The sequence below is a fragment of the Elgaria multicarinata genome, chromosome 7 (genome assembly GCF_023053635.1).
Source record: "Elgaria multicarinata webbii isolate HBS135686 ecotype San Diego chromosome 7, rElgMul1.1.pri, whole genome shotgun sequence".
Lineage (NCBI taxonomy): Eukaryota > Metazoa > Chordata > Lepidosauria > Squamata > Anguidae > Elgaria > Elgaria multicarinata.
The window spans coordinates 84636290-84663769 of record NC_086177.1 but is presented as its reverse complement, the minus strand read 5'-3'; the positions used below and the strand labels follow the sequence as shown (position 1 = coordinate 84663769).

Genomic DNA, 27480 nt, shown 5'->3' with positions numbered 1-27480 from the left:
AACTGATTCTGCACTTCAATTACTGGCATTATGAAGAAAGAAAGAAAGAAAGAAAGATAGATAGAAAGATAGATAGATGCCTGGTAACACTCTCTCTCTCTCTCTCTCTCTCTCTCTCTCTCTCTCTCTCTCTCACTCCGTCTCTTCTGCATGCCTGCATTTGTCCAGCTGGGGGACGGCTGTTGGGCGGAGAGGCCAACAACGTCACGGAAAAGCCCTGTCTCTGATCAGATGGGCTTAATATAAACCAGGTTTGCTGAGAAAGAATGAGAGAGGCGGACCCTGAACAGCAGAACGATTTTCTGTGAAGACGAGGTCGGGATTCAACCCTCTCTGAGAACTAGGCAGTGAGATCAAGGGAGTCAACTGTGGTTGGAACAGGCAGTTTTAAAAAAGCAACAAGGTAGTGTTGGTTTAATGAGCATGAATTTGAATGCATTTTTTTTTAGCACCGTATCCATGTAAGTTGATAGGCAAAAGCCAAATGTTTGAAAGAAAGTCTGAAATTTGCACCGGACCTAACTTTATTTCTTTGTTAGATATTAAGTAACAGCATAATTAGAAGTGCAAAGCAATAAGCAGCAAGATGTTATGAAACGAATTAAATCAAAAGGAAGTCAGCATTTTATTCTGTCCCTTTTTAATAAGGTGGTAAATGTGAACTAGAACTATGATGTAGTGTAAAATGCATGCATGTGTGTGATGAGTTGGGTATCCTTCTTGCTTGCACACGTTGATGTGGCTAGAGTAAACAAGGAACAGTCTTGCTTTAGGCAACCTATGGCATCTTTGTCTCTGGCGTTCCTTTGCATCTTTCTACATCTCTCCCCTCAAAAGCAGGCAACGTCGCTGGTGATTCTGCAGGGAGCTGTGAAAGGCATGAGAGAGAATTTGTATTGGAAATGCTATAGAGTGGAATTTCCTGTTTTGCTACAGATGTTTGTTCCAAAATTGGTCCGAAGCCCCTGTACCCCTCCGTAAAGTTCTCAGAGAGTTTGTCAAGTGCAGAGTTTTCAAAGACAGCTGAACTTGCAAATAACTTGTTAACTTTGAAAATGGCCTTCGGCTGAGCTCCCTCTTTGGTAAATGCTCTGTTTGTTAGCTAAAGAGAGGTGATGTGAACTGAGAAAGCTCACGCTTAAGCTTGAATAAGCAAAATGTCTAAACAGCTGTCATAGTCGGAGCTGGAGAACATCAAAGTAGCTTTCCTAAAAAAGGGTAGCTGCAGAGGACATTGGCCCTCAGGAATTACCTCACAGCATCGCCTCCCACCAGGGCTGAGTAGTCCTTCCCGCAAAGTGTAATTAAGAACCATCTTTAGACAGCGGGGAAAGTACCCAGCTCTCCTGAGCTGAATGTGGGCCTTTCTAATTGATTGGTCTTCTCCCGTTATAAACAAACAGCCATTTCTTATTTGGGGTGTTTCCTCCTCCATATTATAGCACTTTATCCCATAACTGATCCTTTAAGAGGCAGGTTTTTTTTAAAAAAAAAATGGTATGCAATGCCATCTAAAACTATGGGAACTAAAACTAATGGAAAAACAACAATTCTCCATGCTGTAAATAATGTCTTGACACCACAGCGTAATGCAAGTAAAATGTCTAAAAGCTATCTGTGAAAAATGGCCTAAAGACACTGCTTTGACTGGCATAAAACCAAGTTTCTTGATTGCTTCAGACAGCTTATTTCAGATGTGATAACTATGACAGCTGACCGGTACACTCATGCAGAGTATTGCTCGCTCATAAACCACATGTTCAGGCAGAGGAAGGGAAATGATTCACTTTTTGAATTGCTTCTAGTCCATATGAGCAAGCTGGACTGGCACAGGCATAGGGTGACCGCCAGGCCTGCACAAATTGTGGCTCAAACCCTTCTGAATAAGAAGTTATTTCCTTAAGGACGTATTTCCTTTTTGTGGAATGTCTACCTGCAGTGGCTGCTTCTAGTATCCCATTGGGAAGGGTGCAGGTGTCAGGAACTCCTGGCCCCAGGACTCTTCCAGATAAGGCATACTAGATCAGGTATAAAGCAGTTCATAATCTAATTGTCAGGGAAGGCTGGTGGCTCTGATTTCAATGGGGCTTGGGTTTTCATCAGAACCAGCCAGAACTCTAAAGGAGCTCTTTTAAGTGCTGAACCTAATTTGAAAGGAAGGTTCAGGATCTTGGATGGTTCCTTGAGAGTTCTGGCTGGTTCTGACAAACCCAGAATGGATTCACAGCCCCACTGAAATCCGAGACACCAGCCTCCATTGCTAATTGGTGTAGTGTGTGGTGTAGTGTGGTGTACAGCCAGTGTGGTGCAGTGGCTAAAGTGTCGGACTGGGAGTCGGGAGATCCGAGTTCTAGTCTCCACTCGGCCATGGAAACCCACTGGGTGACTGGGCCGGTCACAGACTCTCAGCCCAACTTACCTCACGTGGTTGTTGTTGTGAGGATAGAAATGGAGAGGAGGAGGAGAATTATGCACACCGCCTTGGGTTCCTTTGAGGAAAAAAGGCGGGATATAAATGCAAATAAATAAATAAATAAATAAATAAATAAGCAACACTTGTGATTTCACTGTTGTTGTTGTTTTTCAACCAGGGGGAAAATAAAGGCATGACTCTGAACAATGTCACGATGCGTCGCAACAGTGGTGTCTCGCAACCAGTGCAGCAGCGCTGGAGCATCCCGGCAGATGGGAGGCATCTGGTGGTCCAGAAAGACCCCCACGAGTGCTACCGCCATAAAAGATACACCATCAACCCTGAAGAGTATTACCGAAGGAGCTGGTCGTCCGAGTCTTCCGATTCCGTCATCTCCTCCGAGTCTGGAAATGGCTACTACCGAGTGGTCCTTATCGGGGAACAAGGAGTTGGCAAGACGACCATCGCCAACGTCTTCGCAGGGGTGCACGACAGCATGGACAGTGATTGCGAAGTGCTGGGAGGTAGGTCCTGATGGGTGATGCTGCCAAGGTTTATTTAAAGCCTCTCGAGTGAGCAGAGATTAAGAGAAGTAACTGAACTGGGAGCTCCCGACATTGACGTGGGGTCTCCCTTGGCTCTTATCCTCCAAGCTGATTTCAGCACGTGGGTACTTATCACCTAAGGGTGACCGCTGCGGTAGGAGATGGTGTAGATCCGATCTTTGGCTGTCACAGAGTTAAATCTGCCAAAATACAAACAAAGGAAGGAAGTACTCTTTCGCTTTCTTTTTTTGCCTATTTGTTTAAGTGAAATTTTGCTTATTTATTGATTATGTTTTTTTAATCCTGCCCTTCCTTCTAGTTCCTTAGGGCAGCCTGCCCTAAGGATGGTGACCCACTGGTTATAGAATGCCTGTGGTGTGGGTGTTATGGCTCTCCCAGTACTTCCTGCTTAGATGCAATGTGTATTTCAGTGTACTGGGCCTGTTCAGACCACATGCTAAGCCATGGTAAGGTTGTTAACCCTTTTACTGCAAATGAGCGTGTTTAAACCATGGTTATTTAGCCACCATGGTTTGGAATGGTTCACATGACACACTAAGCCATAACGTTTAGCTCAAAGTGCTTAACCACCCTGGCTGAGTATGTCATCTGAACAGGGTCATTGTCAGTTACAGAGCAGACAAGCTTAAACAATAATTTTTTAGGGCACAATCCTATGCATATTTAGATAGCAAAAAAGCCCTACAACACCCAGCATTCCCCAGCCAACATGGCATCCTGGAGAATGCTGGGAACTGTAGGACCTTTTTTTCTGTCCATACATGCATAAGATTGTGCCCTTAATGAGGTTTCAAAGCATACAAGTGACAGAACAGAGTGATATGCAAAGTAGGATCATCATGTCCCAAAACAATAGTTACTGGCTTAGGAAATAGATTCTTATGACAAAAGTAACGTTCTTCTGATTTACTATTACTCTAACCTGAAATAAGGAAGAAAGAGGCATAACAGGATCAAACGAGACCATAAACGGCAATAAAAGATTATTAAAAGCTAACGCTAAATTAACGACCTTGTTGTGACATTCCGATCAACATTATGCTACAAATGAGCGAGTTAGCAAAATGAAAAGGTTACATTAAAAGAGGTTTGCAACAACAGTTTGCAACTGTTTGGCCTTTGAAACAAGGCCAAACAGTGATCATTCTGATCATTTTGAATAACTCCGGCCATTCGTATGGATGTTTACTTGGATGTAAAGTCCCTCTCTGTTCAATAGGACTTATTCCCAAGCAAGTGTGTAGGATTAAAGACCTGGACTATAATCCTAAATATGCTTACTCAGGAGGGAGTAAGCCCCACTGAACGTAGAGGGACTTTACATCCAAGTAAACATGCATACAAATGGCCGGAGTTATTCAAAATGATTAGAATGATCACTGTTTGGCCTTGTTTCAAAGTTGTCCTTAAGAACATAAAAAGAGCCATGCTGGATCAGACCAGCATTCGTTTCGCACAGAAGCCAACCAGCTGCCTGCGAGAAACCCACAAGCAGGACATGAGTGCAACAGCACCCTCTCGCCCATGTTCCCCAGCAACTGGTGTACATAAGCAAACTGCCTTTGATACTGGAAGTAACATATAGCCAACAAGACTAGATAAAAGACAAGACTTTTATCTGTCCTGAATCTCCCACCAATCAGCTTCATGGGATGACCTTATTGGGTTCTAGCATTACGAGAGAGAGAAATGTCTCCCTGTCTATCCACATTCTCCACACCATGTACGACTGTGTACACCTGTATCGTGTCTTTCCTTACTCACCCTTTCCCCAAGCTAAACAATCCCAGCTGTTTTGAATCCGCTCTGGGTTTCAGTCCAGCCCCGTGATCACTTTGGTTTCACTTTTCTGCATTTTTCCAGCTCTAGAATATCTCTTTTGAAAGGAACACAGTATTCCAACTCTAATAGCACATAAATTTGTATAAGGGCAGTATGATATTGGGAGTTCAGGTTCAAGCTCTGAACAGTTGTTTTTGCTAGCTTTCTTGTAGTTGGAAAGTTAGTTCGCTAGCTTTTCTGCTGGTTTTTATTGGCAATATCTCTATTTATTTTTTATCGTAAATGTCCATTCTGTATGGTTTTTATCTTGTATGTGGCATTGAAAGTGTTCAATTTTTAAAAGCGCCCTAAAAATAGTTTTAAATAAAATAAAATAAGACCGGGTGATAAACTATTGCCTTGGACAATGTTTATAGTCCCAATTCCCAAACGGATGATTCAGAATTTAGAACAACCTCTCCCAACCTGGTGCCCCCCAGATGTGGGTTGCAGTCCAACACATCTGGAGACTACCAGGTTGGGGAAGGCTGGTTTAGAAAGTGAAACCACCGTCACCACCTAAAATAAGCCACATTTGGTTCATTTCTATAGAGTCCCTCACAGCCGCACTCACGACGATCAACAGCTTGCAACACAAAGAAGTTAATAGCAGGGCCTCAACATTTAGTTGACTACTTGGTTATATCAGCAGTAGGCAACCTGCTATCGTTCAGATGTTTTGGACTACAACTCCCATCTGCCCCAGCCAGCATTGCCAATGGTCAGAGATTATGGGAGTTGCAGTCCGAAACACCTGGAAGGCCCCGGGTTGCCTATCCCTGGGTTAGATTGGTCCATCATGTAAAAGATACCCCAATTAATCAGCCAGCAGGCTTTCAAGTATTTGTTGATTATTTTTGTAACAAAATGAACTGAACCCCCACCCCGCTGTAAATGGCAGGTGCTAGCTGAGAAATAGCATTCTTCCTCTCCTCTTGCACTCTCTGCACCATCTGAAAATAGTGAAACAAATGCTTTGTCTCCTCAGGAAGATTGTTTTCCCATATATAACTCTACACAGAGATTTAATCAATTCAGGGTGCAATCCTATGCATGTTTAGGCAGGAAAAAGTCCTAGAACTCCCAACATGCCCCAAGGCTGGCTGAGGCATGCTGACAGTTCTAGGACTTTTTCCTGTCTAAACATGCATAGGATTGCACCCTGAATTAATCAGCTGAATCCCATATGATTAACTGAGCAACATTTCTTCAACTGAGTGACTGTCCTCATTCAGCGGTCTTAACATGAGCATGGAGACGCCAGTTTCACATTCAGTTTACAAACCACTGTGAAACCCATGGCTTATTCCAGGGTTTCAGGTTGGTTTGTAACCCAGCCACCCCTCCCAGCCACCCACCTTGCTGGGTTTGGATGTTACAACTTATGTACTGGCTGAACTGTATGCCTGATGCAACACCATTTAAGTCCACCCCACCACCACTAGGGGGAGGAGTGCCATTATCTCTTGAGAGCTGATTTTTAGCTGTTTGAGGCCCGCCCCTTTGAAATCCATTATAACATAAAAACACGGAGCATAAAAAAGTGAACCAACACTGCACACCACCATGGTGTCAACTTCATGTAGCTCTCAGTTTTTAAAGTTGTTCCACTCTTGGACTTGTGTTGACGAATTACTTCTTGAGCATTGGCTCAAATGATCTGTTGGTTTATTCATTGAAATTCAGATTCCATCTCTCAACTAGGTAGTCGGGGCATTTTTTATACCCAATGAAGAAACAACAAAACATTAAAAAAAACACCTCAGCTAAGGAAAAAGCGTCACTGCCAAGAGTTTGCTTTTCTTTCACCTTCAACCTAATGAGATGAAAAGCTGGAAATCCTATTCTACAGGTCATGTGAGTTGTTGCTACTTGCTAAGGGCCTTCCCCAGCATATCTTACTACTGATTAATATTCGAGCCTTGACTTTTATTTATTCTAGGAGCTAATAGGCCTTAGCCTATCATTGACCCTGTTCAGACAACACGCTAAGCTGCGGTGGTTAAGGACTTTGAGCTAAACATTATGGCTTAGCATGTTGTGTGAACCATTCTTAACCGTGGTGGCTACATAACCATGATTTAAACACACTCACTAACCATTTGCTACAAAAGGCTTAGTGGCCTAACCATGGCTTAGCATGTTGTCTGAACAGGCCCTTGGTTTCCTATGAGCCTTTCTACACGAGGCATTTATTGGGCGCTCTTGGTAGTTTGCAGGTTCTTTACATGACATCATCATCCCCCAGAGCCTCCCCCATTCTTTGCAACCAGTATCACAGGGTTTTTTTTTCCCCTAATGAGAAAAGTCTGGTATATCCTGAATGGTGGCATGAAACCCTTGTGTATTTCCACAATTCTGGTATACAACATCACCACTGAATAGTTGTGCAATGGAACATATACAAAGGCAAAGAAAGACACACACCTGTCCCAGAAAAAAAAAGTATAAAGGAGCCATATGTGGTAGGAGGGCAGTGGGGTGGAAGGGAAAAGGAGAGGCTCAGGATGTTAGGAGGAGATAGGTGATTCTCCATATTACAGTGATATTGTGAGCAATTGAGTAATCTACTGTGATCTATTATATAGATGATTCCTCTTCCTCATACAGTGATTCCAGTCTTTAGTGAGAGAGTGCCATTGCTGATGTTGACCAAACAGAACCATCCAAAATAGCAGGGTTGGGGGAACCCCAAAGTTTACAAAGTGCAAATCAACCAATCAATAAATAATGATTAGGGTAGGAAACAGTCTAATGAGGACTGAGCATGCTCAGTGATCATGAAATGCTGACTGATTGGGAAAACCAGGTGGGGGGATGGATGGAATGGAGTGAATGGATCAGAGATCAGCACCCCACACTCAAAGCCGTCTCTATCAATAGGCAGAGCAAGGAGTTGGAGGACACCTGCCCTGTCTCCTTTAAGCTAGACTGATGCCTTCAGATGTGATAGAGGATGTTGTCCAATCACCCCTGCTGAAGAGATATTCAGCTGCTTTTGAACATGGAAAGGGCTGCCATCCCATCTTGGTCTTTGCCTCAGGCTGTAAAATGTCTTGGGTCTGCCCTGTCCACACTGCAAAATTTTGCTGCTTTCTTCTGCAAAATGGCCATAGTATCTATCATCTAATAATATTAATGGAATGTCTCCTCTTTTATCGATACATAACAGCAGAAATCGAATAGGGACACATTTATGTCCCATCTTTCTTCTATCATAAAACTCAAGGTGGTGTTCTGTAAATTTGTAAATACTCCTCTGGAATCTAATTTCAAAAAGGATCCTATCCTGCCAAATCGTAATCTGGAAAGCCATGCCAGAAACATGGAACATGGCAGAAATATTTTATTTATTTTTTTACTGTACTTTTAAACCACCCAATAACCAAAGTTCTTTATTTGGTAACACAAAGAATTAAAACAGGTTCTTGGGTGTCTCCCATCCAGGCCCTGAGCAGATTCAGACTTAGCTTTACCATGTAAACTACATCATACGATATCAGACCAGGACCTGGATACAATAATAGAGAGAAATTCACGTGCTCGATTTATGAATGATATATCTGTGTTAAAATCCTTGCAGAAAAAAACTGCATATGACCATAGGCCTCAAATTTCCATTTTAATTTTTTGGCAGAGGGTGAGATATTTCATTATTGCTGCATTTAACTTTAGGATATATTTAAAAGGTTTAGCCTTCATTGTGTCTCTTTCTGTAGGAAATGGAACACATTGCTTCCTAGCTTACAAAAAGAAAAGAAAAAAGAAAAGGAAATTTAAATTGAAGAAATAATAATTTATCAAAACATTAAAAAAAAGTAGCCCAGGGGCCTCTAAAATTCTCTAAATTATTTGTTGATTTAGAATGTAATCTTTACGTTAAAGAAATTCAAACTGCATCACAGACAATAGAAACTTGCAGGAAATGCATTGCTTTATCTAGTATTTTCACACATTCATCATATTTAGCTGGAAGCATTTGTGTACGTAAAGGAGTGTGATTATCAATTTAACGCTCTGTACTGTAACTGCCAGTATCCTTCTGAAAAAGGCCAGTCTCCCATGCCTCTGCACACTTTTGCCCTGGGATAAAACTGCTTGATTTGAGTTGCTTGCAGCAGCAATGCCTGTTCACCCATAAACTGAGTGAAAACAAATATTTTCCATTACTAAGCCTAGCTGGAGTCTGTAGGTCTGTCTGCAGCTCCCATGGGGTCAAATGTTCAGTATTTGGCTTATTTCCTCCAGTGGGTCTTCTTCTTCCTCTGCTCTTCATACCCTTCTTAGGATAAAGTTATCCAAATCAACCAAAAAACTGCATGTCATCATTTGCTTTATAAGCCTCATTGTTTTTATCTATCAGGGAAATTATATATATTTTTTGCCAAACCTTGCTATCAGAATGACAAATACAACGTGATTTTCTTCGGGACATTTTTTCCTTTCTGAGAAGAAAGCAAACACATTCCTCATTGTTGTTTGCAGGGAGAGTTAGGAGTGCAAAGCGAGATGCAGCAGAAGGAATAGACAGAAAAATATCCTAGGTTGGCAGTACTGCAATGCTGGTGTACATGGACTGGGTTTATTATATCTGAGCTTATCTCAAGAGTGAACTTGGTTCTGAAATGGAAACAGTAACAAAAATATATCTTGAGATATTTTTCTTCCCTGTGTTAGAATCATAGGAGGTTCGAATCATAGGAGGTTCAAATCATAGCTAATATCATTCCTTCTATCAGAGCAAATTTATTTATAATATAGCGTTTTTATCCTGCCCTTCAGCCAAAAAGACTCCCAAGATGGCTTACAAAGATATATCTTAAAACACTCCCTGCCACAGGCTTATAATTTTTTTAAAAAAAATGACACAAAAAGAAAGGGGATTGTGAGGGAGGAGGAAAAGAAAGAAAGAAAGGAAAAAGCAAATTTAGGCACTACATTTTTAGTTGCAAAGTTCAGCAGGTCATGGACACACTGGAAGGGCTGCCACTTCCAGTGTGTCCATGGTACACAGGAATATTTAAGGTCTGGTTTCATGGAACACTTTCCAATAGGCAGAAGGGAAAGGTATACTTTATGTGATGAAGAGTTCTGTGAAACTCAAAAGCCTGCATACTTCCTAGCCTTATTCATCATTCATAAAAGGGACAGGGCCACCCTTACCTCCAATGTTCCTGAACTCCCCATGTTGAGTTGGGGCTTCCTGAAGGCACAAAAGGTTTGAGCCCTGTGCCAACTTCCCCATTCAGCACAGGGAGGTTGGGACTTAGGGGCTGGAGTGTGAGAAGACTTTGGGGGCAGGTCTGGTGTGCGTGGCCCAGACTCTCTTACCTGGAATTCATATGCCCTGTTCAGGCATAACACCTGAATTGGGCTTCATACCAACGTAAGTTGGTTTAAGAAAAAAGACTGTTGCCTTTGCTTTGGGCCAATTGGGCAATCACTATCAATGGAACTATCATACAGTCATAGGATTGTTCGGGATCCATTTAATTTCTGTTTCTTCCAACGTTAGCCGCTTGAGTCCATGGTATCAAGATTTTTCTTTTCTTTTACTGACACTGTTTCCTTCCCTTTCTAGAAGACACCTATGAACGAACCTTGCTGGTAGATGGTGAAAGTGCAACGATCATGCTTCTTGACATGTGGGAAAACAAGGTAAGTGCGGAAGGTCATTTTGCCATGCAGAAGGTTATGAAACTTTGCTTTGGAAATCTGACTTTCATGGCTATATATGCCCTAAATCTTAAGGAGGGTGTGTGTGGTATGTGTGTGTGTGTGTGTGTGTTTGGGGGGTGGGGGTGGAGAGAAATAGTTAGACAAGGTGAAGCATAAAGTTCAGTAGTTTTATACTTTTTAAATTATTATTATTAAAGAAGCCCTTAAATTCAATAACATATGTAGTTTGGAAAAAGTTTCAAGGGGCCTCGGGGCTGTCAGGAGCCTCTTGTAGAAAGCTCTTACTTTGTGCAGGGAAAGGTTGCAGAAAAGCCTCCAGTGGGCTGGACATAGGGCTGGCATCAAGGTTGTGCACCTGCCAACAACCCACAACTCACCAGGGTCCTAAGATCGCTCTGGACTTGCTCTTCACCACTGCATCCTGCTTCTTCACCATTGCAATTTATTTATTTATTTATTATTTATTGCATTTTTATACCGCCCAATAACCGAAGCTCTCTGGGCAGTTTACAAAAATTAAAACCATAAAAACCATTCAAAATATAAAGCAAACAGTATAAAAGCATAATATAAAATACAGTATAAAAACACAACCAGGATAAAATCAAGCAGCAATGCAGAAATTAATACAGATTTAAAATACAATTTTTAAACAGCAAAGTTAAAATTAAGTTGCTAAGCTGTTAAAATGCTGAGAAAAGAAAAAGGTCTTCTTCACCTGGCATCTAAAAGAGGATAGTGTAGGTGCCAGGCGAACCTCCTTTAGGGAGCTCATTCCACAGCCGGAGTGCCACAGCAGAGAAGGCCCTCCTCCTGGACATTCCTGGATCAACACAGCCAGCCAATGTATGTTTGGATTTAGGGAAAACAGGGTCTTGGAGATCAAAGGCACAGTTCACATGTAGGTTTGACTTCCGAATTAACTACTGGCTATACTCTTTCTATAATTTATTTATTTATTTATTTATTTATTACATTTCTATACCTCCCAATAGCCGGAGCTCTCTGGGCGGTTCACAAAAATTACCATGAACTACACACCCCAAACAATGAATGCATTTCTTGACTACGGTACTGTGTGTTCCAGCTATATAATCTTTTCTCCTTTACATACTGGGCTTCCAAATAAGAAATCTAGAATTTGCTGACCTTGAATGTAATGTCTTTTATTCGAATAGGGCAAAAATGGATGGCTCCAAGATCACTGCATGCAAGTCGGAGATGCGTATTTGATTGTCTATTCCATCACGGACCGCGCAAGCTTTGAGAGAGCTTCTGAGCTCAGAATACAGCTCCGTAGAGCCCGCCAGGCAGAAGACATCCCTATTATTTTAGTGGGCAACAAAAGCGACCTAGTTAGGTGCCGTGAAGTCTCTGTTTCAGGTATGAGCCATGAGATTGTGATTGGTGCTGCTGTTGATTCTGCGTCTACCATTTTGATTTTGACCTTAACCCTGCTTCAAGCGTTAGTGATCCTGGGCAACTCTACACTGCAAATGATGCCCTGTTTAACTCTGCCTTTCTCCCAAGAAACTGTGGGACATGCCGGCCCAGGATCTGCACTGGCTCTGGTGGCATAACTGAGACAGGCTTCCTTCAGTATGCCAACCTCCCCCACCCCCATCCCGCCACACACACATTTTCAAAGTTAGTAGTATGATCAGTGCTATGACTCCTCTTGCCAAAATCAATGGTGTACATCCACCTAAAAGATCTTCATTGTAACACTCCAATTTCTCTTTGCTTTATATATTATTTTAACTTTGGCTGTTTTGAAAGAGCTAAAACGCAATCTGCACATTGTGAAGAATGCCATAAAAATGGCAATTGTCGTTTTAAAGCAATTTATTAGCATACTTTTAAAATAGGAATTTCGGCATCTTGGCACAGAGCACTCCTGAGTTTGGAGAAAAAGTAAACATTGCAGGGAGAGAGGATGGAAGTATTACAAAAATTTAGCAATGGAATAAGTTGCTTAAGGAGGATGTAGAATCTCTATGCTTGGAAGCTTTCACACACAAAAACTGAAACAGGCTGCTTGTGTTCTGTGTTCACTTCATGCCAGGGTGGAATTTTGTCTTGTTCATTCAACATCCTGAAATTCTGCACATTCGTTTATTGTTTTTGTTTTATTCCTTAAGGATATGAAGATAGGCTTGAAAATTTGAGGGCAATGCCTTGTAAAATCTCAGAAGCCAAAAGCAGGGGGAAGAGACTAGGATTCAATGCCTTCCATAACTCCTTGTCCAGCCCCATGAATTAGCAGAAGCAGACTAAATTATACAAACCAAGGAAATGTATTTTAATACAATCAGTTGACATAATTTATTATGGTGCTGAACTTTGATCACCTTTAAACACAATCCTGAGTATATGGTATAAAGCAGCCTTCTCCAGCCTGGCCAATGGCCCTGTTGACTGAGGATGATAGGAACTGTAGTCTCTCCAGAGGGCACCAGGTTGGGGAAGGCTGGTATACAGCCTTGCACGGGAGTGGAGTAGGTGATTTACTGTGTTGTTACTCCTTGTTTCAATGAGCGCCAACAGATGGGTGGATTGACACATTTCCCTACCATCACTATGGCCTCCTACTGCTGTCCCACAACAGCAACAATCTCTTTATATAGGGAGAGAAAGAGGAAGCAGCAACAACCATGTGGCCCATTCAGGGGCCATTTTTATTGCGCTACTTTTCCTGCACACAACAGGAAATGGCGGCACATTCCGTTTTGTTTTTTTAAAAAAGACAGATTATAAGGGGTTTATTTTGCGACTGAAAAATGAGCGGGAGGTGTGTGGAAGGCAGACGTTGTCGTCTAAAGGACACACGAACATCCGTAAGTGGGCGGTAGCGAGCATGCGATAAAATGCTTGTCTGATGATGCTCTATGAATCTCTAACTAATTTGCCCTTCATTTGTTTTCTAAAGCACATGCAAGCATCCCGATACTATGCTGACATATACCCTTCAACTATTTTGCAGAGGGCAGAGCTTGTGCAGTCGTCTTTGATTGTAAGTTCATTGAGACCTCGGCGGCTGTCCAGCATAACGTGAAGGAGTTGTTTGAAGGCATCGTGCGCCAAGTGCGGCTAAGAAGAGACAGCAAAGAGAAGAATGAAAAGAGGCTGGCTTATCAGAAGAGGCGAGAGAGCATCCCTAAGAAAGCCAGGCGATTCTGGGGCAAAATCGTAGCCAAGAAGAACAAGAACATGGCCTTCAAGCTCAAGTCCAAGTCTTGTCATGACCTCTCAGTTCTCTAGGCACTTTGGGCCAACCCAGACATTGTCTCTCCTGAACATTATTCAACTCCATTTTGAACAATAAGTCAATCTATATTAGATTGGTCCACAAGAAATGTAAATCTAATGAATTCACAGTTGGGATTATTGTGATGAAATGTGCCAGCAATAAGGTCAGCCTAATGCATGCATGGAAGAAGAAACACCATTTATACATTTGTTTTATAGTTTAAGTGTGTGAGTGTGTTGGGTGGAGGAAAGAACTTTTGTCTTATACACAAGAACATTCCAAACTTGCCTGAGATGTGGCCAAGAAAACACGAACGGTTTCCCTTGTTGCCTTTTTGGATAATGGCCTAAGAATCAGAAAGCATCATTTGGAAAATGGATGACTTCTTTTCATGATTATTTCTTGCTAGTTCTGTAAGCCAATGGAAAGGGAAAGGGGCACTGGCAGAGATGCCTTCTCCCTGATCAGCCAGTTGATTTTCTTAAGTGCCCACGGTTGAAGACCTTTGTTGTTACAATATCATTTATCCCAGTGGCTAGAAAGATATCAGTTGCATTCAGATGACGTTTGGTTAAATGGGAGCGTTATTGAATGAGGGTTACACTGCCATGGAACAATATGGAGGATAAGTGCGAAGTTCAGTAATGAGAAGATCTGAATACACAAGATTAGAATATTGGGAGCTTTAACCACTTAACTGTAGAATAAGCATTGAAGCATTTCCTTGTTTATATCCAGAGCCATTCAAATCTCTTAAAGGTACAGGGTTGGACCTAGACTTGCACACAGCAGAATTCAGCTGGTACTAAAGAAAGGGGTAAAGTAGCAATTTTCACTTATTCCTCCTTTCCTCTACAGCGCTCTGTGCCTCCTGAAAATTGTTGCCTTGTCCCCTTCCTCTAGTGCAGGTCTGGGCAACAAGCAGCCCCCCACTGCACACCCCTGCTACACACCGCTGCCTGCCAATTGTAAAAAAAAAAATGGGGGAAATTAAAAACAAATTGGCATCTAGAGCGGCTATTTTGAAGCCATTTTGACCATTAGTGCTCTGTAGTTACCCTGGGGCACCAAAAGAGTCAAAGATAGCTTGAAAACAAGCTAATTTTGACCCTTTTGGTGGCTGCTCTGTAGCCACTCCGGATGCCAGTTCTCATTATTTTATTTTACTTTTTCTGCACTGTGGGGGAGAGGTGTAGCCCATGGGGAGCAGGGTTTGGGGTGCAAAAATGGTCCCTGGAGCTCCCAAAGTTGCCCACCCGTCTTCCCTCTGTAAACAAAGGGGCAAGATGGGATCTGACCCAAAATTACAGGAGAAACCTGTAAAACAACTTTCTATTATAAACCGAATTGTTTACAATAATGGAAAAAGTAGAAAACGTACAAGATGCAATCAAGTACAAGATGCCAATTTTCTATGGGGGTGGGGATTTCCTTTTATAATAAATTACAAAGAGATTTTTGTGCTCAAATCTAGTGTTTGTAATATGCCATTACTGTTTGTATTTATTATCTTTCAACTATTAATTGTATTTTAAAGGGTAAAGTGTAGCAATGGGAGGGATGGGGGAAGAAGTAGTTTTGAAATATATTTATTAAGGGATTTCTTAAGAACAACGTTAATTTTATTACTATTTTCTATATGATATCTTTTGGATTAAGCAACCTTTTATTTACATGGCTGGTAATAAATCAATAAAAGGTTTTGTTGCCTTTGAACCTACGAAGGAATCTGAAACATTTGCTCTTGTATTACAATTTAGCTCATACAAGAAAATATTTTGGTTTGGAGTTACGTGCAAAGAAAATACCAATCATGCTAGCCTGATCTACCTAAAGTAACTTAAGTTTTGTCTTGTTAGAAATGTGTGAATTGTCCCCATCATAAGTCATAATTTGCTTGCCAAATTGCAAATCCAACATAAGAACATAAGAAGAGGCCTGCTGGATCAGACCAAAGGCCTATCTAGTCCTTTGGAATGTGGACACCATTTTGTTCACACAGAGGCTAACCAGGTGCCTGTGGAAACCTAACAGGTAAGTCATGACTGCAAAAATAGCCCCCCGCCCCACCCCGCTCATGTTCTCCAATAGCTGGTATACAGAAGCATGCTGCCTCCAATATGGGAGGTAATATATATAGGGTGACCTTAAGGAAAGGAGGACACGGCTTATGTATCTTTAACAGTTGCATAGAAGAAGGAATTTCAGCAGATGTCATCTGTACGCATGTAGCACCTGGTGAAATTCCCTCTTCATCACAACATTTAAAACTGCAGGAGCCCTGCCCTCTTTTGTATTTGGTCAAGAGGGCAGGGCTCCTGGAGCTGTAATTGTTGTGATGAAGAGGGAATTTCACCAGAGGCTGCATGCATACAAATGACACCTGCTGAAATTCCCTTTTCTATGCAACTGTGAAACATACAGGAGCCCTGTCCTCCTTTCCATATGGTCACCCTAAATATATAGCCATCAGGACGTGTAGCCACTGATAGCCTTATTTATCCTCCATTAATTTGTCCAGTCTTCTCTTTAAAGCCATCTAAGCTGGTGTCCATCTTGTAGTTGCGAATCTCATCATTTGTGAGAAGGAATTATAAAGGAAAGATCAATGTTCATATTAGTGGCATGGAAATGGTCATATGCCGCTTGAATTAGCACTGTAATCACTGTGTAAATATTGAGGTTGTGAGATAATTCCTGTTTTGCTAGGTAATAATGTTTGTATTATGTGAGGGAGATGAAAAAAACAAACAAACCCCTCTCTCTGCACATTCTCCAAACCATATGCAATTGTATACAGGTCTTTCATATCCTCCCTTAGTTTCTCCCTTTTTTCTAGAGCCACACTGCCTGCGGGTGATGAAAGTAACAGTCCCATCTGGAGGGGAGACCAGGTTTTCCTCATATAGAAACCACTCGAAACCCTTTGTTATGCTTGTCCCTTTCTGCACTTTTTCTAGTTCTATCTTTTTGGAGATGGGCCAATCAGAAATGCGCACAATATTCCAAATGTGTCTGCTTCATCGATTCTTATAAAGGCATACTGTTTAGCCTCAACACATGACGGCACAGGGCATTTTATTGGAGTGACTATCCGAATCAATGGAAATATTAAACTACCAGATCAAATATATTGGCTTTATCTTCGATATTATGAATTACATATGGCAATATGGTCCAGGAATTGATGAATGTGACCGAGGGCAGGAAAATGTAGTTCTAGGATGGGAAACTGCTCATTTATTTATTTATTTATTTATTTATTTATTTATTTATTTATTTATTTATTACATTTCTATACCGCCCAATAGCTGAAGCTCTCTGGGCAGTTCACAAAAATCAAAGCATTTCTTGCTTTGAATGCTCAAATGCTGGCAGGTAGGATGTCACAAACCATAGAGTTTAGCAGCGCTACAAAAGCTGAAAGAAAGTTCAGTTGTAAACAAGTCACTGTGTGTAGAGAAAAATCAGTGCTCATATCAGTTGCAGGAAAGTGACCACATGCTGCTTGAATTAGCAGTGTAATCACTGGGTAAACATTGAGGTTGTGAGATAATCCCAGTTTTGCTGGGCAATTTTTCTTTTGGGTGCAAATTTTAGAAAGCTCTCATGGCTAGGGTGACCATATGAAAAGGAGGTCAGGGCTCCTGTATCTTTAACAGTTGCATAGAAAGGGGAATTTCAGCAGGAGTCATTTATATATATGGAGGACCTGGTGAAATTCCCTCTTCATCACAACAGTTAAAGCTGCAGGAGCTATACTAGAGTGACCAGATTTAAAAGAGGGCAGGGCTCCTGCAGCTTTAACTGTTGTGATGAAGAGGGAATTTCACCAGGTTCCCCATATATACAAATGACACCTGCTGAAATTCCCTGTTCAATGCCACTGTTAAAGATACAGGAGCCCTGTCCTCCTTTTCATATGGTCACCCTACTCATGGTAATGGAGAGATGTACATGTTAGTGGTATCTCTAAGGGATTATCTTTAAGGGAGGAGATACATGTGATGGTTATAGCTCCCTGTTTTCAAACAGTTTGCATCTAACAATTATAGAACAGGATGGTAGGGGTGGAAACTAGCAGACAGGAGGGTGTGTGGAACCATTCCTCTACCTACTGTTTCCCCCTGCAACCTCCCTCCCCCACATAGCTGCTTTTCTAATGACAGCACTATGATGGTCGGAGCTTTTCTACATGAGGTGTTTTTTGTACACTCAGCATTCCTTACTCACAGTTATTTACAGGTTTTTTAGACAACATCTTGACCCTCTAACTTTGCCTCTGTTTTTTAAGAGCACTCCCCTCCTCAGTTTTTTTAGAGCAGGGAAAATGGAATATTATTTCTGAAAGTGAAAGAAAATGTATCTTCCTACTCATGTAATTGTGTTATTCCACTCTAGCACAGCAGCATCTAGAGGTTATGTTGTGGAAAAGCAGAAAAGGAAAAGTCCTTTGTGTGAGTGCCAGTCTCAATTCTATGACGAAACTGATAGTAGATACAATGGATTAACAGTCTCATGCAGAAAAGCTCTTACACACCACCCAAAAAGAGAAAATGCATTTTTTAAAAAAAGATTTACATCAAATTTTCATGTCCCCATTTATATGTAGAGCTGTAAATCTAGAAATAATTACTAATTTAAAACTAATTAAATAGAAATACCATAGATAGTGGGAAATACTGGAACAAGGTGAAGTGTGGGTCTACTCCGTCTGCTGTCCAGGTGTTGGGCAACTTTAAGGCCTCAATTGCTTGCCCTTCTTAAGGGTCTTTCTCTTCAGGAGCCCTCAATCTGGAAGTGCCCTTTGTTTGAAGACATGGAACCTCATCAAACAACCATGGTACATTTATCACACACTCGTTACTGGCCACTCACATTTTTCCATGGGTCCTTCTGCTGATGCTGTCCGCCTCCTGTGAGTCTTCGGCCCCTTCTGCTCATTTTGCTGTAGTGAAATGTCCTGCTATTTCCTGCTGTGTGCAGGAGAAGCAGCGGGATAAAAATGCCCACTGAATGGACCATGTGGTCATTGTTTACTTCCTGTTTATTCCCTGCGTAAACAAAGAGGAAATATTGTAGGACAGAAGGGTGGTGGTGGGGAATGATGGTAAAGAAACACAATTTCTTCCCCCTCCCCTCTGTCTGATGACGCTCATGGTTAGGTGCCATCACACAGCCCTAAGGACACGAAATCTACAAAAGAATCTGGAGGCCTATCAAGCAACCAATGAATCTAAAGAGGCAGAGGAGCTTGCTGGACTGGGTCAGCAGTGCAAGTGATTCAGCCTAACACAATGAAAAAACCCACCCATATAAACATCAGAGTTTCTATGACATACACTAATAAGATAATTGCAATGTCATCTATCGAGATCTGGCAGAGGTAGTGGAATCTGTGAGTCACAGGCTGGCCTGAATGACGGCAACAATGCTGACATCCATGGAGCTTCAGCATAATAAAGCAAACAGAGAGGCATACAAGTTTGCCGTCATGTGAAACTACGAGTGCTGTAAGATAAGAACTCTCTTTCAAAAGGAAGGATTATCGCCAGTACAAAGGAGAAAGCCACTGGAAAATGTCATCTCAGTTGGTAGAAAAAGCAAGCAGAATGTTAACAATTGGGGAGAAAATAAAGATATATATCATAACTGTTGGTTAATCCATAGTACATCCAGGCCCAATCCAACTGAAGTGTGCCATGTTTGAGATGGTTTCCAGATGGATGCTCTTTAATTTATTTGTTATTTTATTTAAAACATCTCTAGGCTACCTTTCAAGCCAGAAGCTTGAAAGGGAGCACACAACCAAAAAAATCCCAGATAGAGGGAAAAAAATAGCAAAAATTCATAAAGGCAACACATACAAGCAATAAAACATCTGGCCTAGACAATAGTAAAATCAACAACACCATTGTAGCTACAAGCCAGAATTGTCCAATATAACAATATCAGGAGAGGGCCAGAGAAAACAAGTAAGTTTTCAGGGCAGTACAGAAATGTATCTCTATGTTGTTATATTTGTGCTATAGGAGAGACTCATCGTTGGAAAATATAGAAATTAGTATTCACGATGGAGAATGATAATAGTATTTATAGAATGTAATAGTGCTTAAAGTACTTCATTGGTATAATCATTAACTATTATAAAAGTAGTGTAATTAAGGCTATTTGCGAAAATTGAGTTAAGCGATATCAGGTTGGCTACAGATTTACGTTCATGAGCTCTGCTCTCCTTCTGTGACAAAAGTGCCTTCGATTCAGGGAGCAACTACTTTGGATCCTATCCACAATGGAAATAAAGCATAAGGCTGGTTCCCAATTTAGTTACAATTGGAGTAGACCCATTGAAATAAATGGGACTTAGTAACTAATTTAAGTCCCATTGAACGTAAGAAGTTCCATGCTGGATCTGACCAAGGGTCCATCTAGTCCAGCACTCTGTTCACACAGTGGCCAACCAACTGTTGGCCAGGGACCAACAAAGCAGGACATGGTGTAACAGCACCCTCCCACCCATGTTCCCCAGCAACTAGTGCACACAGGCTTACTGCCTCGAATACTGGAGACAGCAGTGGTTTCAATGGATCTTCTCAAGCTTTGACTACATCAGGAACCAACTGATTGATTACTTTTATTAACACACATTTTTTATTAGGAAAAATGAAATGAAAGCTTAAAAGATATTGGGGGTGAGAAACACAAACAACAGTGGTTAAAAAATGATGGAGTAGGGTGACCATATGGAAAGAAGGACAGGGCTCCTGTATCTTTAACAGTTGGATAGAAAAGGGAATTTCAGCAGGTGTTACTTGTATACATGCAGCACCTGGTGAAATTCCATCTTCATCACAACAGTTAAAGCTGCAGGAGCCCTGCCCTCAAGAGGGAATGAAGAGGGAATTTCACCAGGTGCTGCATGCATACAAATGACACCTGCTCACTGCTGTCTGTCTTATATAACTCAAAGAAACAGACTGAACAAACTTTGTCTGAAGCTGTAAACTGTACCTGCATTTGATGTGCAAGAACATGTGAGTAAAGCTGTTTTCTTTCCTTCACAAAAAGAAAGGTGTGGTCTCTTCTTTTTTTAGCCTTGTGTGTGCATGTGGGCTGGTAAACGCTCATTCTGCTTTGCCTCTCTCTGCTAACTGCCTTTTTAACAAGAGGCAGCAATACCATAAAATTCCCATCAGTTCTCACAGTAGCTAGGTTGAAAATGTTTTTCCCCCAGCAACAATATATTGTTGTGAGCTTGATATTGAATGGGTATTTAAGACCCATTAGCTTTTCAAAAGTCCTAGAAAAGATGTATATTGAGATTGAGAGAGATGGATCAACACTGCTGCCTGCATTTTTGGACTCTCTTTGGTGGCGTGGCTAAGGAGTTCCTCTGCCAACCCCTGCGCTATCCCTGGTGTGCGGTGCTGGCAAGTTGTTCTAATGAGGGGAGGCAGCATAGGCTTTCCAGCAGCCATTAGACTCGCTGGTCCTGCCCCCTCCCGTAGCTTCCGGTGACCAAGTAGGAGGCTGCCTTCTGCCCTGGAACACCCCCAGGGTAGGTCCGAGGACAGACCAGGGTAGGTCTGAGGACAGACCAGAGAGAGGACAGACCAGAGAAAGACCAGGCTGACCTTGTTCTGGCTGGAAAAGTTGGGTTAAGTTCCCAACTTTTCAGCCTCGCATCTTCACCTCTACGCCCTGGGGTGTCTTCAAATCTGCGGCTGTGTCATCTAACCAACACAGCGCGAATTCAGAGCTAGCCTGTGGCAAAAACGATGTCAAGATAGCCCCCTGGCTTCATTCACAGCATTTTTATGGGAGGTCCAAACACCATTGTCTCCCACTTGTAACCCTCCCATGTTTTCCCATCACTTCTTCTATCTTCTTTCTTACCGCAATAAAGGAGAAAACGAAGGAATTGTTGCACAGTTGACTTCTGTGTGGTGATGCTAAGAACCCTCCATCTGGAAGCACTCAATATTATAAGAACTGCATTCTGGATAACAAGTTAGATTTTAAAACAGGATCGGCCATAGAGTTCACTTTGCTTATGCAGATTCATTTGGAAGTCATCTCTTGTAACTATCAAGGAAAAATCACAACAAAAGAAGTCTCGCTTATTTCATGCTCCGGACTTCAGTTTCTTATGTCTTTTTAAGAATTATACATAACTGCGAAGCCAGGTATATTGCATGCTGCTATTTCCTAAGCTATAATTTGAGAGGATGGGTCAGGGGATGGGGGTCCCCAGGAGCTGTAAGATCAAAGGATGCGCTGTTTCTCTTGCCTAATCCATCCCTGTGCCTGTCTAGGATTTTCCACATTCAAAACTAATTTTAAAATCCTCCTTCTGGCATTTATGTAGTCATTGGCACTGTTTCCCTAGAGCAGACACACAGAGAGGCTTTCATGGCACAGACTGCATGATGGGAAGACAGTTCTACTTTTCCTCTGTGATTTGCTTTTTCTTTGTGATTTGATATGAAAACGTGCCTCTGGGACCTAGGAGGCTGCCTGCCTTCATACCACATCAGGCTACTTATCTACTCTGACCGGAAGCAGCTCTTGAGGCTGACATCTTTCTTGTCACCTACCTGATCTTTTTAAATGGCGATGCCAGGGATTGATCCTGCGACCTTCAACAGGCAAAGGTCCATTCCCTCCCTGAGGCATCTTCTGTGTCACTCCCCATTGGGCACATTGCACTAAGCTGTGTGTGAGGTGTCACTTTGGACCTAGCACAAAGTGAAAGCATGCTGCCTCCGAGAGGTTTGTCTGCAGAGGCCCCTCGGGAATTTGTTCGCTTCGTGCTGGATCAAAAGTGTCACCTCACAGGCTGCTTCGTATAAAGGGCTGCTTTTTCCTACATCATGGTAGTGATGCCTTTAGGCTGTCATTTCGCTTTGTTCTGAGTCTGAGAGGAGCTCTGGTTTGGTCAAGTACCTGACTGTGAATTGTATGTATGTCAGTGATCCAAACTAAAATCCAGTTGAGAAATGAAATAAGTGTTGTTCTATCCCTTCCCAATACACTGCAGTATTTTGTTCTTTAAGTAGTCGTGTCTCCCGTAAGAAAATCGAAATTGGACAGTACCACACCTGGGGTTGGATCCAAGATATGCAAGAGGAAGGGCTCAGCTGGTGCAAGTTCCCTCCGCCCAATTTGGGGGATCCCCTCCTCCCCATACACAACACAGCTCACCCATTTTAGCAGTGTTTCTGAACTCTGTGTAGCATTTTCAGGTGGGTAGAGGGGCTGCTATGGGAAGCAGAAGAGAGGGAAGCATTTCTTTCAGTACAGGTGATCCAGCTTAAATCTGGACCCAACTCACAGTAATTTGCAACAGTATTAATTGGGATGGCCCTATTTTGTAGGCTTGAACGGAGCCTAGCTAGCACATGATGGCCTGTGTGTGTCAGAATATGAATGTAATGTGTATTGTAGAATTCTTTATGTTTCATGGGAGTGCTATTATTAATTATCTGACTGTAAGTAATCAGTAATAGATGTGAGTTGTAAGATAACTGTGAGTGACATAATGTATTCTTAGGAAAGAAGGTTGCCACAAATAGGTAGGTCAAATGCTGGAAGCAGCACATAGCTTAATTTAGCAGGGATACCTTTATCTGGGCATTACTGGTGTCAGTGGCAAACCTGGTTACATTGATAAGAATTGCTTTCTCTGTGTTGTTATAGACTCCGGAGAAATTGGTTTGTGTGCATGTGTGTGTGCATGAAAGAGAGAAGAGGGTTAATGTGATATGTAGAGCAATTCTATGTAGGTCTATTAAGAAGTAAGTCTCACTGACTGAATTCAAGGGTACTCACTCCCATGTAAATATGCATAGGATTGAAGCCCTAAGGAAAGGGGACAGATGTGTCTCTCTCTGTAAATGTCTTGTTGTGTGAGCTTGTGTGTCTTTGTGTGTGAATGCCTTGTGATTTTTCTCTGTGTATATGTGCATGAATGCCTGTGTGTGTGTGTGTGTGTACTCTTCTGTGTGTGCTTTTATGTCTGGGCTGTATAGTCTGATTTTTCTCTCAACCCCCCCCCCCCCAACACACTTGGCACTCATGATTTCAAAGGCAGTTTATTCAGTTCCTTTCTCTGTGCAATGTGGGTTGCTGTTGGAATGGGAGGGGGAGTGGCTTCAGAGTAGTCCTGTTGTGTGGATTATTGTTAATAGTGTTGTTGTTACAGCATGCAAAAGGATGGATTTTGAATGTTCTGAAAACTTGCTTCCCTGTCTGACTGTAGTTTACATCAGCATTGCAAGCAGTCTATAGTTGTTAAAGCCATATAGTTGGGAGGGAGAATAGTGTACAGCATCACTGCAGTGTAGTCCAAAGTTGTTATTGAGTTGGCTAGTGGGTTGGGTCGTTTTTATTTGTTTTTATGGGAAATGCAGTGAGCAACAGCAGGGGTGGATATCGGACTGTGACATATTCCATGGAAAGAAGGATATTTATCTTCATTTCCTCCATTAAAAGTCCTTCTGACCTCACTGTTTATAACACCCCCACCCCAACACCGTATGTACAATATAAAAATTCAACATCCCTGTAGTGTCCCATAGTCCATGAAAGCTTATGCCAGATAAATTTCCAAGTAGTGTACAGGATGCTTCCCATCTCTAGTGCACATGCATGTAAATAATGTATGTGCACACAGTAATACAATGCACAGATGGCCATTTTACATGGTAGGGATTCCAAAGACTCTCCAGATGCTATCCATCCAAGAGCTCTTAAAGACTTCAAATGTGAAATTGCAGACCTTCTAACGAAAGTATGTAACATGTCCCTAAGATTAGCTTGTTTACTAGAAGACTGGAGAATAGCCAATGTAGTGGATTTTTTTTTAAAAGGGGGAGATCCAGGGGGATTTGGGAAAGTACAGGCCAGTTAGCTTAACGTCTGTTTTTGGTAAATTGGTGGAAACCATTATTAAAGATAAAATTATCGTGCATGTAGAAAGACAAGTCCTGCTGAAAAGGAATGAATAAGACTTCTACAAAGGTAAGTCCCATCTCACTAACCTTTTAGAGGTGTTTTTTTAGAGTGTCAATAGAAATGTGGACACATTTGGGCTCATCTACACCAAGCAGGATATCCCACTATGAAAGCAGTATGAAAACGGCACTGACGACTGTAGGGATCCATTTTTGTTGTTTATTCGTTCAGTCGTTTCCGACTCTTCGTGACTTCATGGACCAGCCCACGCCAGAGCTTTCTGTCGGCTGTCGCCACCCCCAGCTTCCCCAAGGTCAAGTCTGTCACCTCCAGAATATCATCCATCCATCTTGCCCTTGGTCGGCCCCTCTTCCTTTTGCCTTCCACTTTCCCTAGCATCAGCCTCTTCTCCAGGGTATCCTGTCTTCTCATTATGTGGCCAAAGTACTTCAGTTTTGCCTTTAATACCATACCCTCAAGTGAGCAGTCTGGCTTTATTTCCTGGAGTATGGACTGGTTTGATCTTCTTGCAGTCCAAGGCACTCTCAGAATTTTCCTCCAACACCGCAGTTCAAAAGCATCTATCTCCCTTCGCTCAGCCTTCCTTATGGTCCAGCTCTCGCAGCCATAGCTTACTACGGGGAATACCATTGCTTTAACTATGCGGACCTTTGTTGTCAGTGTGGTGTCTCTGCTCTTAACTATTTTATCAAGATTTGTCATTGCTCTCCTCCCAAGAAGTAAACGTCTTCTGATTTCCTGGCTGCAGTCAGCGTCTGCAGTAATCTTTGCGCCCAGAAATGCAAAGTCTGTCACTGCCTCCACGTTTTCTCCCTCTATTTGCCAGTTATCAATCAAGCTAGTTGCCATAATCTTGGTTTTTTTGAGGTTTAACTGCAACCCGGCTTTTGCACTTTCTTCTTTCACCTTTGTCATAAGGCTCCTCAGCTCTTCCTCGCTTTCAGCCATCAAACTGGTGTCATCTGCATATCTGAGGTTGTTAATGTTTCTTCCTGCAATTTTAACTCCAGCCTTGGATTCGTCAAGCCCAGCACGTCGCATGATGTGTTCTGCATACAAGTTGAATAGGTAAGGTGAGAGTATACACCCCTGCCGTACTCCTTTCCCAATCTTAAACCAGTCCGTTGTTCCGTGGTCTGTTCTTACTGTTGCTACTTGTTCATTATACAGATTCCTCAGGAGGCAGACAAGATGACTTGGTATCCCCATACCACCAAGAACTTGCCACAGTTTGTTATGATCCACACAGTCAAAGGCTTTAGAATAGTCGATAAAACAGAAATAGATGTTTTTCTGGAACTCCCTGGCTTTCTCCATTATCCAGCGGATATTGGCAATTTGGTCTCTAGTTCCTCTGCCTTTTCTAAACCCAGCTTGTACATCTGGCAATTCTCGCTCCATGAATTGCTGGAGTCTGCCTTGCAGGATCTTGAGCATTACCTTGCTGGCATGTGAAATAAGTGCCACTGTACGATAGCTGGAACATTCTTTAGTGTTTCCCTTTTTTGGTATGGGGATATAAGTTGATTTTTTTCCATTCTGATGGCCATTTTTGTGTTTTCCAGATTTGCTGGCATATGGCATGCATCACCTTGACAGCATCATCTTGCAATATTTTAAACAGTTCAGCTGGAATACTGTCATCTCCTGCTGCCTTGTTATTAGCAATGCTTCTTAAGGCCCATTCGACCTCACTCTTCAGGATGTCTGGCTCTAACTCACTGACCACACCGTCTGAGCTATCCCCGATATTATTATCCTTCCTAGATCACAAACTTCTTATTGCACAATTTAGAATCAAACTAAAGAGAATAGGGAAGACCCACAGATCAGTTAGATATGAGCTCACTAATATTCCTAATGAATATGCAGTGGAAGTGAAGAACAGATTTAAGGGACTAGGTTTAGTAGATAGGGTCCCGGAAGAACTATGGACAGAAGTTCGCAACATTGTCCAAGAGGTGGCAACAAAAAATGTCCCAAAGAAAAAGAAAACCAAGAAGGCAAGATGGCTGTCTGCTGAGACACTGGAAGTAGCCCAAGAAAGAAGGAAAGCAAAAGGCAACAGTGATAGGGGGAGATATGCCCAATTAAATGCAAAATTCCAGAGGTTAGCCAGAAGAGATAAAGAATTATTTTTAAACTAGCAATGTGCGGAAGTGGAAGAAGACAATAGAATAAGAAGGACAAGAGACCTCTTCCAGAAAATTAGAAACATCGGAGGTAAATTCCAGGCAAAAATGGGTATGATCAAAGGGATCCATGACACCTACCATATATGACTTTCATAGTATTATATCCTGCTTGGTGTAGATGTATCATGGGCCAAAGCTAGACCTAAGGTTTATCCTTGGATCGTCCAGGGGTCAAACCTGTTCATCTAGGTGACACACAGGGGATCCAGTGCTCAGGCAGGGGTGAACCCTGGATGATCCCAGGATAAACCTTAGGTCTAGCTGTGGCCATGGGCTCCAACAGTTGTCAGTGCACTTCATTACCACTATAAAGCAGTAGTGTGGATCCTACAGTGTACTTCAATATCACTCTAAAGCAGTAGTGTGGCTCCTGCCTTTTATATACCACTTTCATAGTGGGATATCTGCTTGGTGTAGATGAGCCCATGGATTACTTGGATTTCCAAAGAACTTTTTACAAAATTCTCACCAAAGACTCCTGTGCAAAGTTAATAAGAGGAGAGGTCCTCTTATGGATCAGAAAGAAGAGAAAGCAGAGAGTAGGAATAAATGATAAATTCTCCCAGTGGAGGGATGTAA

General features: G+C 42.0%; 1 protein-coding gene across 1 annotated transcript; it reads left to right on the top strand.

The window, feature by feature from the left end:
- Positions 1-287: 287 nt before the first annotated feature.
- GEM (GTP binding protein overexpressed in skeletal muscle) lies at positions 288-14666 on the top strand. Its single transcript, XM_063129888.1, has 5 exons — positions 288-403; positions 2592-2937; positions 10382-10458; positions 11658-11862; positions 13463-14666. The coding sequence occupies exons 2-5, from the start codon at positions 2607-2609 to the stop codon at positions 13738-13740; spliced, it is 891 nt and encodes a 296-aa protein (XP_062985958.1). The 5' UTR covers positions 288-403; positions 2592-2606; the 3' UTR covers positions 13741-14666.
- Positions 14667-27480: the final 12814 nt, after the last annotated feature.